This window comes from Octopus sinensis, linkage group LG13 (genome assembly GCF_006345805.1).
Source record: "Octopus sinensis linkage group LG13, ASM634580v1, whole genome shotgun sequence".
Taxonomy (NCBI): domain Eukaryota; kingdom Metazoa; phylum Mollusca; class Cephalopoda; order Octopoda; family Octopodidae; genus Octopus; species Octopus sinensis.
In genome coordinates, this window is record NC_043009.1 from 4,473,448 (window position 1) to 4,492,189 (window position 18,742).

The 18,742-nt window shown below is 34.0% G+C and overlaps 1 protein-coding gene across 1 annotated transcript in view; it reads left to right on the plus strand.

Moving 5' to 3' along the window:
* Positions 1 to 18,742, plus strand: part of LOC115218431 — a 598,209-nt gene that overhangs the window by 393,435 nt on the left and 186,032 nt on the right. The window contains exon 3 of the mRNA XM_029788240.2: positions 11,191 to 11,258. Coding sequence (XP_029644100.1) covers positions 11,191 to 11,258 — 68 coding nt within the window. The remainder of the gene's footprint in view (positions 1 to 11,190; positions 11,259 to 18,742) is intronic.

The window sequence follows — 18,742 nt, forward strand, 5'->3', positions numbered from 1 at the left end:
ACTGGAGCAACGTGAAATAAAGTGTCTTGCTCAAGAACACAACACGCAGCCAAGACCGGGAATCTAACCACTGAGCCATGTGCCTTCACATTGATTAATTTAAAGAAAAGAAGAGAAGCATAATGTCTGAGAAGCAAATAAGAAATGAAATCTGAAGCACAAATAATATGAAACACATAAAAGTACACATAAAAATAAACAGAAATACATAAAAGAAAGAAACCCAAACGTATGGTGCCCCTGCATTACAGTAGTCGAATGACACAAAGAAAAAGTGATAAATATGGAGCATCCAACAATGTTTTGTTAAAGGAGAAGATGTGGTCAGGTTGTGGTGAAAAGAAACAGGATATTCTTGGGTACAATAAATGATGTTTGTGAAAGGACGTTGCTGGATGATGCGATATGCTAGGAACCTACTTAAACCATAGTGGTCATCAGTCGATAGGAATTTCTAGGAAGTGCAAGCTGTGAAAGCACATATAGATGCATATACATATACATATACATATCACACATATACATATGCATACATATACATATACATATACATATTACACATATACATATGCATACATATACATATACATATACATATCACACATATAAATGCAGTCATTCACATCTATCCATACATGTATAGAATTATACCTGCGAGGAGGTACCCAGAAGTTCCTGGCTCTGGGTAAAAGAAAATACAGAAGGCTCAGTTAATTATGATGTTATTCAATAAATTCACATTTCCAGATTCACACACTTATAGCAGCGGTCCTTCAGTTCTTCTAAGCCCTGTAAAAGAACTCAGAAGGTTGAGCCTCCACCCAGGCCTTTGACGATACTCTGAAAGCCAGGAACTTTTCAGCACATAAATACATGTGTATATTACATAAATACATGTGTTTATTTGGCCATTGGCTTTTGCAGCAGCTTTGATGTCACATAGGTAACATACTTGCTTCGCTTTGTATTCAATAAGGGGAAGGCGTTTCTATATCACTTTGCTCGATAGAATACATGACCTGCCATACATGTACTTTTATACAATGGAACAATTTCGATCAAGTATTTCGAGTTCTTTGTTCTATCTGGCTTCACAATGTTTCGCATGAAACGTTTTATAAAGTTTGAATGGGACCTTTTAGTAAAAAAAAAGAGATTTTTGACATTACCCACCAACATCATCATAACCATTATAACCATCATCATCATCATCATCCCCATCATCATCATCATCATCATCATCATCATCATCATCATCATCATCATCATCGTCGTCGTCATCATCACTACCACTATCCTCGACTTCATTATTATCATTAGAAGTAAGGCGCTGTGGCTAAGTTGTTACAGTGTCGGACTCACAATCATGAGGTAGTGAGTTCGATTTCCGAACCGGGCTGTGTTTGTTTTGTTTATGAGCAAGACACTTTATTTCACGTTGCTCCAGTTCACTCAGCTGGTAGAAATGAGTTGTGACGTCACTGGTGCCAAGCTGTATCGGCCCCTTTGCCGTTCTCTTGAATAACATCAGTGATGTGGAGAGGTGGGGGTTTGTATGCATGGACGACTGCTGGTCTTCCATAAACAACCTTGCCCCCCGGAATTGTGCTTCGTAGAGGAACTTTCTATGTGTAAACCCATCCATGGTCATTCATGACCGAAGGGGGTCTTTGTACTACTACTACTACTACTACTACTACTGCTGCTGCTGCTGCTGCTGCTGCTGCTGCTGCTACTACTACTACTGCTACTGCTGCTGCTACTACTATACTACTACTACTACACTACTACTACTACTACTACTACTGCTACTACTACTACTACTACAGCATTACAAAGTCTGCCTATTTTTTCCCGTTGTCCGGTAAACAACCCAGTGTCGCCGCTTTCCTTGCTTATTTTCGATGTAATCGTTTTTTAATGATTATCAGGATCATGTTAATGGTCACCACCATGCCATTACATCATCATCACCATCATCATCATGACTATTACTGTCACCATCACTGCCACTACGAACACTGTCGTCGCGTCATCATCATCATCATCATCACTGTCATCAAGAAGAGTAGCATCGTATTCAGCTTTCATCACTGTTGCCTCTGTTATAATTTTTATCACCTACATCATCATCATTACCTTCGCTATCACCATCATCTTCATCGTCATCCTCATCATCATCACCATCATCTTCATCGTCATCATTAACAACATCATCAACGTAATCATCATCATCATCATCATGATCGACAGCAGTGATACTCTTTTTCACCGTTAACATCGTTGTCAACATGATTTTCTTTTTGGCTGTTGTAGCTGTCATCGTCGTTATCATCCTCATCATCATCACCATCATCATCACCATCTCCTTCACTCACCCTGTCGTCTTCTGGGGGGATAGACTTTTTTCGTCAACATCGCCGTCAGCTGTCAGTAAAATTGTTTTTTTTATATTCATCCATTTTTTTTTTTTACTTTATTTTAGTTTTGCCATTCCTCTGGTGGTTATTATGTGGTCAGTCTAGACGAAACTCCATCTAGATTGGTTTTCATTCACCGTTGATTGGCCTTTATTTCATTTTATTTTGTTATTCATCCAAGGAGAATTAACAGCTTTACTTTTACAGTGGATTTCAATTGAAGTTTTGTGTATTTTTGCAATCCTGGACATTTTTTTCACTTTTTCTTTTATCGAAGAGAATTGACCTCTTAACTCATATCTCTTTAAAAAAAAACATGGAAATATTAATGACGATTTCTTGTTTTTGTCACATGGAAATCAGGACATTTCAAGAACAGTTTACAGTGTGTGTGTGTGTGTGTGTGTGTGTGTTATTCTGTGTGTGTCGCTGTGCGTATGTTTGTGTAGGAGGTTACATAAAAAGATAAGGGGAAAGAAATGGAGAGGGAGAGAGATTTGAACAATTGATGATAGACAAGACCATCCATCTAGGTCTAATCAAAAGCCCCACAGATCAAGGATCAATCTTACCAGCAAGGGTAATGCCTTCGCCCCACTATTTTTTGTATCCATTCTACAAGACCAACAGCAGTTGCAACAACAAAAACAATAATAGTAATGATTTCAAATTTCGGCACAAGGCCAGCAGTTTCGAGGAAGGGAGTAAGTCGATTATATTGAGCCCAGCGTTCAACCGGTACTTATTTTATCTACCTCGAAATGATGAAACGTAAAGTCGACCTCAGTGGAATTTAAACTCAGTACGTGAAGACGGACCTAATGCCACTAAGCATTTTGTCCGGCTTGGTAACAATCCTGCTAATTATTCGCCTCGAGAACAACAATATTAATAAATAGTACATATAAACGATGACACTAACGCTGGATAGTGAAGATAATTTTCTATTCAAGAGTGAGTGCGTATATGTCTGTAAATAATGATTCTATAGATTTGTGTCAGGTGCATCTGTGTGTAGGAGTGATATAATCAATAAAAAAAATATTCAAACTCGGTTGGAAACATAAAAATGCATTAAAGTAAAGTAACCGCAGGATTTTAACTCAAACATTGAAATGTTGTTTCGTTTCCAATCCGTCACACTATTGATATGGTTTAGAATTTTCATTTTTGATTTTGGTTGCAAATATCACCTTATTTTTTATGGGATGTCGTCAAATCGTATTATATCATATCAGCTTCATTAAAAAAAAAATTATTATTATTATTATTATTATTATTATTATTATATTATTATTATTATTATTATTATTATTATTATTATTATAGGTGTTTTTGTTTTATAATTTTTAAGGAAATACAGCTCACTGAACTTCAATTTTCGCTCGTTCGTCTTCTTCGAATTCTACAAATTTGCATCATACCAAGCAACAATTTTAACAAAATTTAAAAGGAAGAACAAAAAAAAATAATAGTAATTTTACTATTTATATTTTGAAATGGAAATCCATTATTGGAAAAATTCGCATTTATTGCTACCATTTCTTTTATTACCGTCATCATCCACATAATAATAATAATAATAATAATAATAATAATAATAATAATGATGATGATGATGATGATGGTGATGATGATGATGATGATGATGATAATAATGATAATGATGATGATGATGATTATGTTGATGATATATTACTGTTACAGACGCCACAAATGATATTAATAATGATAATAATAACCAGCACCAGAGTTTATATTATCATAACATAGTAATAACTGTGCCTACTTTGGAATACGAAGTAATTGTAACAAAGGTGACAGGTTTACTTTTGTTGATTTTCTCGACTAAAGGCGGTGTTCCAGCATGGCCGCAATCAAATGACTGAAACAAGAAAAAGAATAAAAGAATATAAACATGTGTGTGTTTGTGCGTATATATGTGTGTGTGTTTGTGTACATGTGTGCACGTACACAATGCTACTTTCTTGAGTTTCCACCCGATCGGGACATTGCGGTATGCGGTATGTCCTTCATCAGGTGAAGTTCTCACTTCATATCTCAACAGAGATGAATTGAAAAGTGGGAGGAGAAACAGGTTAAAATGCGCATTAAGATCACCATGACTGCTTAAGATCTCTTGAAAGCGGTTCTTCAATATGACAATATTCTAATAACTGAAGCCCGTTTAATAATTAAATTAAAAGGAAAGTTGTAAGATTCATAGGGAATCATGTGTGATGTTCAAGGATGGATAGGCAAATCACGCGCCTGGATTTCAGGGAAATACAATTTTTTTCGGTTCAGCTGCCAATGTTTTGTATAAGGACTTAAACATATAAAAAAAGCTAATATATTTTCCTCTGGAATATACAGACGTTTGATTACGTAAGAGTACATAGCCATCGTAAACCAGTGAATAAGGGTCGATATGTTGGATCGAGAAGCTAGAAATCGTTTCGAAATTTTTCTTAAATTGCCCCTTTCATTCTTAAAGCAAAAAAAATAGGAAAAGAAAGACATTGGTTAGATTATTTCCCTGATATTGTGGGGGTGCAATGGCCCAGTGATTAGGGCAGCGGACTCGCGGTCGGAGGCTCGCGGTTTATTGTGTGTTTATTGAGCGAAAACACCTGAAAGCCCCACGAAGCTCCGGCAGGGAGTGGTGGCAGCCCCTTTTGTACTCTTTCGCCACAACTTTCTCTCACTCTCTTTTCCTGTATGTTGAGTAACGCAGCGATGGACTGGCGTCCCGTCCAGCTGGGGGGAGCACATACGCCACAGAAAACGGGAAACCGTGCCCATGAGCCTGGCTACGCTTGAAAAGGGCGACTTTTATCGTCTATAAAAGATGAGATAGTCGTCACGGGTTTGTACAAGCGAAGGTGAACAGGGCTTAACCAACAGTAAAGATCTCAGTAATATAAATAGAAACATGAATGCCATCATCAGCGTGAACCATATCCTCCTCATCATCATCATACTCATCATCATCAACATCATATTGGTCGACATTATCATATTCAATGTGAGCCACGTTCACATTGTTGCTAGTTTTCACCTTATCATCTAAATGTCTCTTATTGATCTTCTCCGATAGATTACATTTTCATTGTTCTCTAATTCTTTTAACTTTTCTCTACAACTATATATGTTTGCGAGTCACGTGGACTTTACACGCACAGGTACACACGCACGCACACACACATACACGCACATTTCTACTCAGTTGCATACACTTATGAACCTTCATAAATAGGTTTCGTCGCTGTCTTCGAATTCGTTGCATAGTGCAGGTTGTTTAAAGCGTAACACAAAATATTTTCATTATGTTATCGATTTTGTTTATGTCTTCGATGTTGTTCCATAGTTTAGTTGAGCGCAACACACGAACGCATCTCGTGACAAACAAAATAATATATATATATATATACACCTCATTTTTCTGTTATTTTTCCGATATGTTCCTCTCTGAAATTCATTTCTTTTAAATTATATTTCTATCCATGTCAGTTTGAATTCAATAATAAGACATCCCAAATGGAACCCACCTCACATTGTACAACCCTCCAACAACCGAAAATCTAAATAAACATTTTCCTTTCCTATACACTATCTACCTTCCTTTACTTTATCTTACACACTTTCACAAAATTTCAACTTTAATTAATCTTCCGATGCTTACATCCTCCATCACTTACTTTCCCTCTTCCTCGACTTCATTTACTTCATATTTCAAAAGTTTATGCGAGGACACATGCAGCGAATATAATTTACCAAAATATCTTTTTTTTTTTCCATTCATTTAATCATTTTCAAATCATTCCAAGTCTTTCAATTTTACGAATGACATCAAACATGATACTTGTTTTGATTTGATTCCGTTCGTAAAAGCGACGTCATTGACCTTGACATATAATTCTTCCATTCAAAGCCAATGTTATCACTAATATATTTATGTTATCTTCTTCTCTATCATAACACTTCAAATTAAGCTCTATTGAACTGGAATTTCAATGTATGTACCAAGCAACTGCAAATGACAATAAACGAAATCTTTGTACGAAGATGTTATAACCAACAATCTGATATCGTCCTTATACTTAATTTTCTTTTACTGATCTTCTTTAACTACTTTACTGGTTCCAGCTAGAGACGATATTAACTAGATTTTGAAATTGAATGACGGAACATAGAAATTGATACTGGCAAAATTGCATATTAACAGCTTATCTATTTCTGTGTAATTTGTTTGGTAATAAAAAGTTCAGTTATATAGTCGTAGTGAGACTTCTCCCACTGCTTTAAAACATCTAAGACAATTTAAAAATCAGAATTTTCTCTTTGTGTGTATGTGTGTGTGTGTATGTGTGTGTATGTGTGCGTAGATATGCACACAAACGTGGGAGTTTCTCTCACACACAAAATTTTAAATGTGTGTTTGTGTATATGATCGAACGCTAACCACTAAACGTCTTTTTATTCTCTCTCCCTCTGTTTATTTTCTCGTGTTCTTTTCTGTTGAAGAGCGTAGGCTCGAATTGTAAAAGACTTTCTCACATTCCCGAGCGTAAAACTTATACACCTGTTTATTGTTTATACACCTGTCTTCGTCTTTTGTGTTTCTGTAAATTCCACTACACACACACACACACACACACACACACACACACACACACACACATATATATATATATATATATATTTATATACACACACTCATACATACTCATACAAAACATAAATATCTACATAAAAATATTCATAGATACACATATATACACACATACATAAGAATTTATGTTTACGTGCTTTTGTGAGTGTGTGGGTGTATATGCACTATTAATGAATAACATTTTTTACCAATCTTCACGAAAGAATACCTAAAACTCTGTGTGTATGTGAGTTTACGTGTATATGTGTGTGTGTGTGTGTGTATGCTATACTGGCTATTTTTATATTTCTGAGCAACAGTTAAAATATATTCCTGCCGAGCCTGAGGTTGTTGAGCCTTGTCTTGGGGAAGTTAATTCTTAATTATATGGTCTGCTACTCACAACAAATCATTAGGCCTAAATAGCTGCGAGCGTGTAAGCATTTTCCCTCTATTTCCTCGCGTGTTACACAAGTCGAAATCTTTATGTAAACATGAACTGAAGTGAACGGGTACACATTTTTTTATACATAAACGCTTCACTGCATTCATTTATTCTCTTTGTTATAGTGTTGCATGTATGCACAAAACCATTCATTGTATGCACACACGATGCATCAGCCTGTGTAAAGATCAATAATTGGTACTTAACTATATTCATGTGTTGTCTCTAGGCTGAAAACTATGATGCATGTGAATACACGTGTTGTTGATTTCAATGCTGGGATCAGGATGGTTTTGTGTTCGATATTGATTCAGTTATTGTACGTTTTGTTTTTTAAACTATAATAGATTTGTATGAGTCACACTTCATTATTTCTAGATATTGTAGAGCATTTGCGTTGACGCAATCGGTAGAGAGATAAATTTCAATGCTTTACCCTATACAAAATTCTGCGCATCGCTGTTTGTTCACTTATATGAATTCATATTCTGCCAGTTCCGATTGTAAATTTCATTCCTCCGAAGTCAGTAAAACCTGAACCACCTTTATCGTGTTGAGTTTAGTCCAATAATTCTGTTAAAATAGTATTCGAATTGCACGTTACTTTAAAGTCGGAATTACCAAATTCTTATCTCATACATTTCTAAAAGTGTTGATTATATGAATATTATTAACAGAACATGAATATGCGAATATCTCATAATCATTCCGCCTCTAAGTAATATATCGTAATTCGCAATAAAATTATCTGCAAACGACTTCATAAACCCACGTGCACATGCATGCATACTTATACACATGCATATATATGTGTGTTTGTGTACATGTATGTAGATATATACATACACATATATAATATATGCATACATATCCACAGCCATATATGTATGCATATATATGTATATATATATATACATACACACATACATACAACATGCGTATATTATACGCATTTCTATGTATATATGTATATCTATCTAAATATGATATATATATATTATATATATATATATATATATATTATATATATATATATATATATATATATATATAATAGAGAGAAGAGAGAGAGAGCGCGATAGCTAGAGAGCTAGATAGATTGCTAGATCGGAGACCCCCTTCGGTCACGAATGACCATGGGATTGCACCTAGAGAGTTACCCTCCGAGGCACAAGTCCGGGCAAGGTTGTTTATGGAAGACCAGTAGTCACCCATACATACCAGCCTTCCCTTTCCACGCCACCGATGTAATCCAAGGGAAAAGTTTTTTTTTCTTATCGACCTTGGCAGGATAAAAGCCGAAGCTGACGACCGTGGCAAGATTTGAACTCACTTCGAAAAGATCCAGAATATTGAAAGCATTTATTGATTTCCTTTTTCAATGATATATTTACTAAACTTCGTTTAAGGTGTTCTTTGTTACTATCCACAACTGAGTTACTATTTGCTGACTCAATTAGCCAAATACTACTCAAATAACGGCGGTCTTCTGTTTTCAGAAACTTAACGACAAAAATGAAGGGCGCATCCGGTTAGATAGTTTTGGGTATTAAAATATATGCGAGTTGTCCGTGGATGAAATATCTACGATTGTAAATTTGATTTAGGGCTAATCAACAACTACGTCAACATCAACAAGAATGTTACTAAAAATAGCAACATAGCAGCCAGCCACTCGTTGCTCGGTCATTGAATTAAGTGGCCCTATGGTCATCTCATTCAGTGACTGTAATGCAAAGGCTGGGATAGTCACAGCTTTCGCGCCTTTGATCGTATGTCTAATCAATAAGCCCTGATTTAGGACTTAACAACAACGACGCACTCGGCGGTGGCGGCAGTGGCGAAAACAATAACAAATGTGACTCACTATTCCAGTTGAAGACACTTTACCTCTACCTCCCTATCACACAGCAGCGAATAATAATAATGATGATAATAATAATAATAATAACAACAATATTAATAATAATAATAATAATAATAATAATAATGATAATAATAATAATAATAATAATAATAATATAATAATAATATAATAATGATAATAATAATAATAATAATAACAACAATATTAATAATAATAATAATAATAACAACAATATTAATAATAATAATAATAATAACAACAATATTAATAATAATAATAATAATAATATTAATATTAAAAATAATATTAATATTAATAATAATAATAATAATAATAATAATAATAATAACAATAATAATAATAATATTAATAATGATAATGATAATAATAATAATAATATAATAACAACAATATTAATAATAATACATACATACATACATACATACATACATACATATATACATATATACATGCATACATACATACATACTTGCATGCATCTGTGTTACATACGCTACATACATCAACCTCAACCAAAGTACTTTTAATAAGTTTTTTTTTTTCGCGTTTGCTTCAAATATTTCCCAAGAGTATTAAAGCGAGATGTACTGATTCGCTCTACATTTATACACAAAGGAAGGAAGCTATTTTGTTTTCTTTTTTCCTCCTCCTGTTTTTGTTTGTTTGTATTTTTTAAAAATTTGCTTATTGTAGTTGGTAATGTCTTTCAGTGGATTCATGCATTCAATAACTTTGTCATACATCTAGTAGCTTACTAACAAAAACTTGTAATCTATTGTAAAACCTGAGCACCGATTTCAAACCTTATCGAGGTCAAATTTGAAACCTTTTAACGTAGTCGATACCTGCCAATTAACATAAGTATTTTCTTTCTTTTGTTTGTTTCTTTCTTCCTTTCTTTCTTTCTTTCTTTTTTTTATTTATTTATTTATTTATTGCCCACAAGGGGCTAAACTTAGAGGGGACAAAAATGGAAAGACAAAGGGATTAAGTCGATTACATTGACCCCAGTGCGTAACTGGTACTTATTTAATCGACCCCGACAGGATGAAAGGCAAAGTCAACCTCGGCGGAATTTGAACTGAGAACGTAACGGCAGACGAAATACCTATTTCTCTACTGCCCACATGGGGCTAAACACAGAGAGGAAAAACAAGGACAGACAAACGGATTAAGTTGATTATATCGACCCCAATGCGTAACTGGTACTTATTTAATCGACCCCGAAATGATAAAAGGCAAAGTCGACCTCGGCGGAATTTGAACTCAGAACGTAATGGTAGACAAAATACGGCTACACATTTCGCCCAACGTGCTAACGTTTCTGCCAGTTCGCCGCCTTCTTTCTTTCTTTTTGCTTCTATGGGTTTCCCCATCCCGCCTTCTCAAAGATGGCCGTAACCGGAAAATATATAGTCTTCGAAAAGCGCATATCAAAACCCGTGATGTCTCCTCAAAATTTTATACCACTATCATAGTACTCGTCAAAGAAATCACGAAGGCGCTGCGGAAATGTCCTTCTTGAACCACATGGTGTAAGAACGGAGGGAAAGAAAACTTAACCTACAATCATCCCTAAAACCACCAAAAATGCAGTGCTCCAGCATGGCCTTAATAACGACTCTTAAAACAGAACAACTAAACAGCTCACCTATCTGTTATTAAGGTAGACACACAACGCAACATCTTTGCTTGATAATCTTAACAGTTTTTCATAATCAACATTTTTTGCTTCTTTAATCTCTCTTATCTAAAACACCATTTCTTTCCTCTTTTTTTACAGAACACGTAATTGTTATCAGTGTATCGTATTTACCAACCGGACCAGTAATCTTATTGAGTACAAAAGTGGTAGTGTTACGCTATTTTTCTTCAGATTACTTCAGTGTCATTCTTGTGTGTTCATATCAAATCTTATATTCTATCAATGATTTATTCTTCCTCTTTTTGCTTTCCTTATATGCCCCTTTTTTTTCCTCCTTCCTTAACACACATATCTATAAATGTGACATTTTTTTTTTCAGTACTACTAATTTTCCTTTGAGACAAGTAACGGACACTCGGTGTTTCTCACTAATACTTATAACTGTGTGAATGCGTCTGTGACCATATATATGTATAACTACTGATGCCTACTCACACATATATTATACACATAAATACATACTATGTTTGTATGTATATATAAAGTGCTTGATGTTTACTCCGTACATCGTGTGGAAGTGTCAGTGCATATATTGAACGACTGACACACAGACTCGCACACATTCATACACATGCAAAACCGATTGTATATGTATATATATATATATATATATTATATATATATATATATATAATATATATATATATATATATATATATATGTCTTTTACTTGTTTCAGTCATTTGACTGCGGCAATGCTGGAGCACCGCCTTTAGTATAGCAAATCGACCCCCAGGACTTATTGTTTGTAAGCCTACTACTTATTCTATAGGTCTCTTTTGCCGAATCGCTAAGTTACGGTGGCGCAAACACACCAGCATCAGTTGTCAAGTGATGTTGGGGGGGACAAACACAGACACACAAACATATATAGACATATATATACATATATACGACAGGCTTCTTTCAGTTCCCGTCTACCAAATCCATTCGCAAGGTTTTGGTCGGCTCGAGACTATAGTAGAGGACACTTGACCAAGGTGCCACGCACTGGGACTGAACCCGGAAGCATGTGATTGGTAAGCAACCTACTTACCACACAGGCACTCCTGCGCCTATATATATATTGCAGTAACGTATATTAACGCATGTATCAAATATTATACATACATACAGGGATACGTTCATACATGGACACCATACTCAGTTTACTTGCTTTCGTGTTATAATATCAGAGTTTAGTAAGTGTTTCGGCCGAAGATACCTCAGAACTTGGTGATGGAAGATATAAACACTATACAAGAAAAGGAAACATCATTGTACACTATCAACTATACGGAGTGTATGTGTGACTGTATATAGTACTGATACATATACATATTTACATACTTATATATAGATGGACGGATGGGCGAATAGGTAACAGCTAGATTTCCTTTCAAACATGTTATATATTGAAGTTGTTAAATGTTAAGCAAACTTATGTCAGACGATGACGATTTTATCAGCTCTGTAATCATTGCAATGATCTCTCGCTGCCTGTAGCATAACGTGCCTTTATCATCATTTCTTTCACGAAATGGTTTCGAGATTTTCTTGTGAAGTAAACAGAGACAAAGTTATTGTACCAAGCTAAAGAACAAAAAAAAAAAAAAAAATCATAGCCGATCTTCTAATCGAATCAAGAAGAGTGATTTCGTATTCTGACCGCGGTTACGAACATTAATACGAATATTTTGATAATGAGAATTTGTAATCTGGTTAATTACGTAGGAACATGGTCTGGTTTTCTTGTGTATAAGTTTCATTAGATTATTTTTTCAAGACCAGGATATATAATATATATATATATATATATATAATATATATATATATATATATATGATAATAATAATAATAATAATAATAATAATAATAATATGAGGGAATATTATTCCAAACTTACAAGGAAAAATTCAATTTAGAAATACTAAACTAAATTTCATAAAGTATAATATATATAAATTCGAAAAAATATATATGTAATTTTCTAGATGGTATAATTTAATTTTTCATTATAGAATTGATAAAAGGTGATTTTTTTTTTCAAATTTATATATATATAACTGTTCATGAATCGCACTAAACATCTGTGAGTTGGTTGACAATTGTATTGTGTACAATTTGTCTCGCCTCAACTCGATTTGACCAAATATCAAATATGAACATAGCAGATCCCATATCTGAAATATAATATAAGCTAAATTTCTTCAGCTCCCATTCGTAGAGTACAGAAAGATCTGAGTCACTGACCGCCGCCGAAGCTGCGGTCTTATATCAATTATCTATTCATTTATATTCATTCATATTGTAGAAAGTAATATCACCACAATGATGGGCATCAATTATACATACATAATACATACATACATACATACATACATACATACATGCAAGCACACACGTACACGCACATATATAAACACATTCACGCGTATGTACACATCTTTATACACATCTTTATACACATGTAATGTATGGAATGTTCTTAACACATGATGCCATACAACACATTCTTTTCATAACATGCTAAATATTCATATCCATAGTTATTCTCCATAAAACAAAACGACACATTATGTACCGCTTCCTTCGAAATTACTTTAGACCTTAATTTTCTTTTACATTGTTTCTTTTCTTTTCTTTTCTCTTCATTGGTATTAATCTATTTTCTGGGATGCTATCATAAATCACTCAGCACAATAATAATAATAATAATAATAATAATAATAATAATACTCTTTTACTCATTTGCCCTTTTACTTCTTTCAGCCACTTGACTGTGGCCATGCTGGAGCACCGCCATTTAGTTGAGCAAATCGACCCCAGGACTTATTGTTTGTAAGCCTAGTACTTACTCTATCGGTCTCTTTTGCCGAACCGCTAAGTTACGGGGACGTAAATACACCAGCATCGGTTGTCAAGCGATGTTGGGGGGGGGGGGCATAGATACACAAACATATACACACACACACACACTCACACACATATATATATATATACATATATACGACGGGCTTCTTTCAGTTTCCGTCTACTAAATCCACTCACAAGGCTTTGGTCGGCCCGAGGCTATAGTAGAAGACACTTGCCCAAGGTGCCACGCAGTGGGACTGAATCTGGAACCATGTGCTCGACTAAGTGCAGTGCTCCAGCATGGCCACCGTCAAATGGCTGAAACAACTAAAAGAGAGAGAAAAAAGAGAGTCACTAATGCCCATACATTCAATAAAACTTAAAAGAGAAAGTTATACTGTTTTGGGCGGACGTCAAAAGAAAAGGTCGATGACATTTTACCATCTACGCATTAAAATCACTAATATACTCTAATGAACACAGAATTACTAAAAAATTATATAAAACACGTATAAGAAAACACGAGAAAAATTCCGGACAACTTACCCGTACATGGGTGGAAACTCACCTGTTCAGTTGAACACAGTAATCACGGATTGAGCAATGAAGTCCTACGTACACTGTATCTGAAGCAGGTGGATAATCATACTTAGAATCGCTTCGTTTACAGGGTTATGTGTTAAGGATTATCCCGGGACTAATCAATGAGAACAGCAAGAAATTTAACGATAGAGAACAAGTGATACCAAATTAGGTTCCCACAATTTTGAAGAGACAGTAACGATCACAGTACTTGAATGACACCAAAAAAATAAAAGGCAAAGTTGTCCTCGCCGGCATTTGAACACAGAACCTTAAAAGACAGAACAGTTACCGCAATACATTTGCTCAGATATTCTTACGATTTTGCCACTGATTCGAACTTCCGGTAGGGAATAATGTATTCTGACATAAGCACAAATGCGTCTATTTATGCAGAAAGTGTTAATGGATTAAAGCATCAGAGACGTAGGAGTCCATTAAGGCTTATCTATTCTCCACCTAGGAAGGATGAAAAGCTTAATCAACTTAGGTAAAAACTGAACCTAGAACGTAAATGTGTGTAAACAAATATATAATGGGTTTCACCATTATAAACTCTACTAATCTGTCATCCACCATATTATATTAAGCAATGAATGTAAAACTGTTATTGCAATTAATGCTAATAGTTCTATTATTATCATTATATAAACAAAACTTAAACTCAGTATTTAATTTTCCATGTTGTGTAAGCATCGGTATGTTTATATATATATATATATATATATATATATATATATGATGTGAGCTGAAGAATCCCATAAAATATTGTGCTTTATTAATACCAGCTGTCTGTTGAGTTTGCCAGTAGTTCTAATATCAAACGGGCAATGGAGCTACCTCACGAATAACAAACATACAAAGTAAAAAATATATATTCTCCCGCGTATGTATGCATAACTTTTTTAACCTCACAATTTTGCCGAAATATAAACTTCTCAGAGTAACAACAGTTTTATATATAAATATACATACATATATATATATGACTACATGCACACATCTGTGTATACCCACACACGTGAAGTAGTGATATCTGTGTATGATGCATATAAAATATTAAATAAATAAACGTTAAGATGTCAGCTTTGAGATGAATAATGAGTTTTCCTGATACACCACCCAGCCATCTTACAACGATGGAAGAATATTTCAACTGTCATGTTTTTTCGAGATTTTTTTTTAGTTGACGACATAAACATTCTTTGTTATTTTACTGAATAACGTTGAATAGGAGAAATTATGTATGTTATTTATCATATCATGGCACAACACACACAGAAATCCGTACATACATACATATATATATATATAATATAGTGCGTTTTTCTGTGTGTTTCTATCTCCATCTATCTCTCCCTCTCTTTCTCTGTATATACATATATACATACATATATATATATATATATTATATATATATATATATATATATATAATATATATATATATATATAATATATAAGATAGATAGATAGATAGATAGGAGCATATTATTCGCTGGGTTGACTTATAAGCACACGGCACACTGTTTCCTCAGCTATAACGATCCAAACAGTTGCCTGACACTCAATATTATTGACCCCTTGAAAGTCGAAAGACAAGTTAATATCGGCGCGACTTGACCCCATAACTGCAGGCATACTAACTAACTACCTCATGTGATTTCATTCGATGCCCATACAATCCTACCAATCCAGTGTCTTCGTTCAATTATAATATTCCATTTCAATTTACCATTTCAAAATGTTAATTTAATGCCATTCTCTGATTGCCTGGTTCCAAAGAGAGATAGAGTTCTACTGTTATTTGAATTTAATGGAAAACATATTCCTGCATTATAGTATTAAATAACCTTTGCAATGCACTCTACATTGTGCATTCTCAGCAAATTCCTCACATCCGGTTTGATTATAATGCAGCGATATTTTGCGCAATTACTTGGTGTTTTGTTGTTAGTGTTTCCGTTCGTCCTATTGTTCTGATTGTTGTTGTTTTATCGTTATGTTAGGCGCGTGGCTTAGTGGTTAGGGCATTCGGCTCACGATCTTAAGGTCGTGAGTTCGATTCCCGGTGATGCATTGTGTCCTTGAGAAAGACACTTTGTTTCACGTTGCTCCAGTCCACTCAGCTGGCAAAAATGAGTTTTACCTGTATTTCAAAGGGTCGGCCTTGTCACACTCTGTGTCACGCTGAGTCTCCCTGAGAACTACGTTGGGGGTACACCTGTCTGTGGATTGCTCAGTCACTTGCACGTTAATTTCACGAGCAAGCTGTTCAGTTGATCGTATCAGCTGGGACCCTCGTCGTCGTAACCGACGGAGTGCTCATTTTAGTACCTAACAGACGCAATGATTGAAGGCATTCTTGCCTCAAGACAATTTGTCCGTCTTCTAGGTTACTACTAAGAGGATCTCCCATCGGGTCGGCAAAATAGATTATCGTTCGCCGGAATTTAGTAACAACTACATGACCTTTTGAATATTAAAATTTCTGCTCGCACATATTAGAATTATATATTTATGTTAGAATACAGATGTTATATTGAGGTTACTATTTTGAAACTAGTTAAGGCAGGTGAGTTTGTACAATCGTTAGAGCGTCGGACCAAATGTCTTGGGTTAATTGTTCTGGTGATTTACGTTCATAATTTAATTCCCAACATGGTTATCTTGAATTATCATCACTTGTGAAAACCAAAGTCAAGCTCGGTGGAATTTGAACTCGGAAATTAGCAGCAGCCGAAATACCGATTAGCATTTCGCCCGGCGTGCTAACGATTCTGCCAGCATCGATGCATCAATAATAATAATAATAATAATAATAATAATAATAATTAATATAATAATGACATATATACACACACACATATATATATATATATAATATATATATATATATATTCATATATATAGTATATATATATATATTCATACATATATATATATATATATATATATATAGATATATATATATTCATATATATATATAATATAAATATAGAGAGTGGTCACTATATGGCTCACTCTAGCACCAGTTAATCCAAAAGGTTTCAACCACGAAAATACATGTTTCCCATGAAAGTCAGTACGATTGTTAGCTCACACGTGTGAGCTAACAATAGTACTGACTTTCATGGGAAACATGTATTTTCGTGGTTGAAACCTTTTGGATAAGGTGCTAGAGTGAGCCATATAGTGACCACTCTCTTATATTTATTTTGTAAAAATATTATAATATGTTATAAAATATTATAATAATCCAGGTTTCTCGAGCATAGGCCACTTGGTGTTGAATAGATATACTATTAAATTAGTATCTAATTCTCTCACCCTTATTAATTATTATATTCAATATATATATATTCATACATAATATACATACATATATACAACATACATGCAATATATATATATATATAGATAGATAGATAGATATATATATACATATATAAAGGCACCATTAAAAATGCAGCCACACTAACAAGAGGAACACGAATAAGCCAAAGAAATAGCAACTACACCATCAGCAGAAGCAAAATCAACAACAACGGTACTTAATAATCACGAATTCCTCTGCTCCATTTATAATTGTGCGTAGTATACCTTAGGGAGATGTTGTGAATCTAAACCATGACTCCATAATTTAATCTAAATCTTAGATGTGGGGGTTAGTCATGATACACGGCATCAGGACGGTAGCGAAGAAGTAATTAGTTGCATCGATTCGCGAAGAAGCAGAATCTTAAAATTCTTCTGCACAGCCCAAGACAACAAACCGCTCATTTGTCAGCTGATTCATGTTTCGGTTAACAATATATACCGTATGCATGCACATATGTATCTATGTACATATATTTGTGTGTGTGTGTGTACTTATACATCCGTATATATATATATGTGTGTGTGTGTATATAATTACATGTATATCTATGTATATATGAACACAAACAGACGCACATAAATAAATATATGTGTGTATATATATATATATATATATATATATTTATAAGAATATATATATATATATATATATTATATATATATATATTCATATATATATATATACATATATATGTATATTATACACATACGTATATATATATATTTATATATATATGTATATATATATATATTCATATATATATGCACATATATATATATATTATATATATATACATATATATATATATACACACACATTATATATATACACA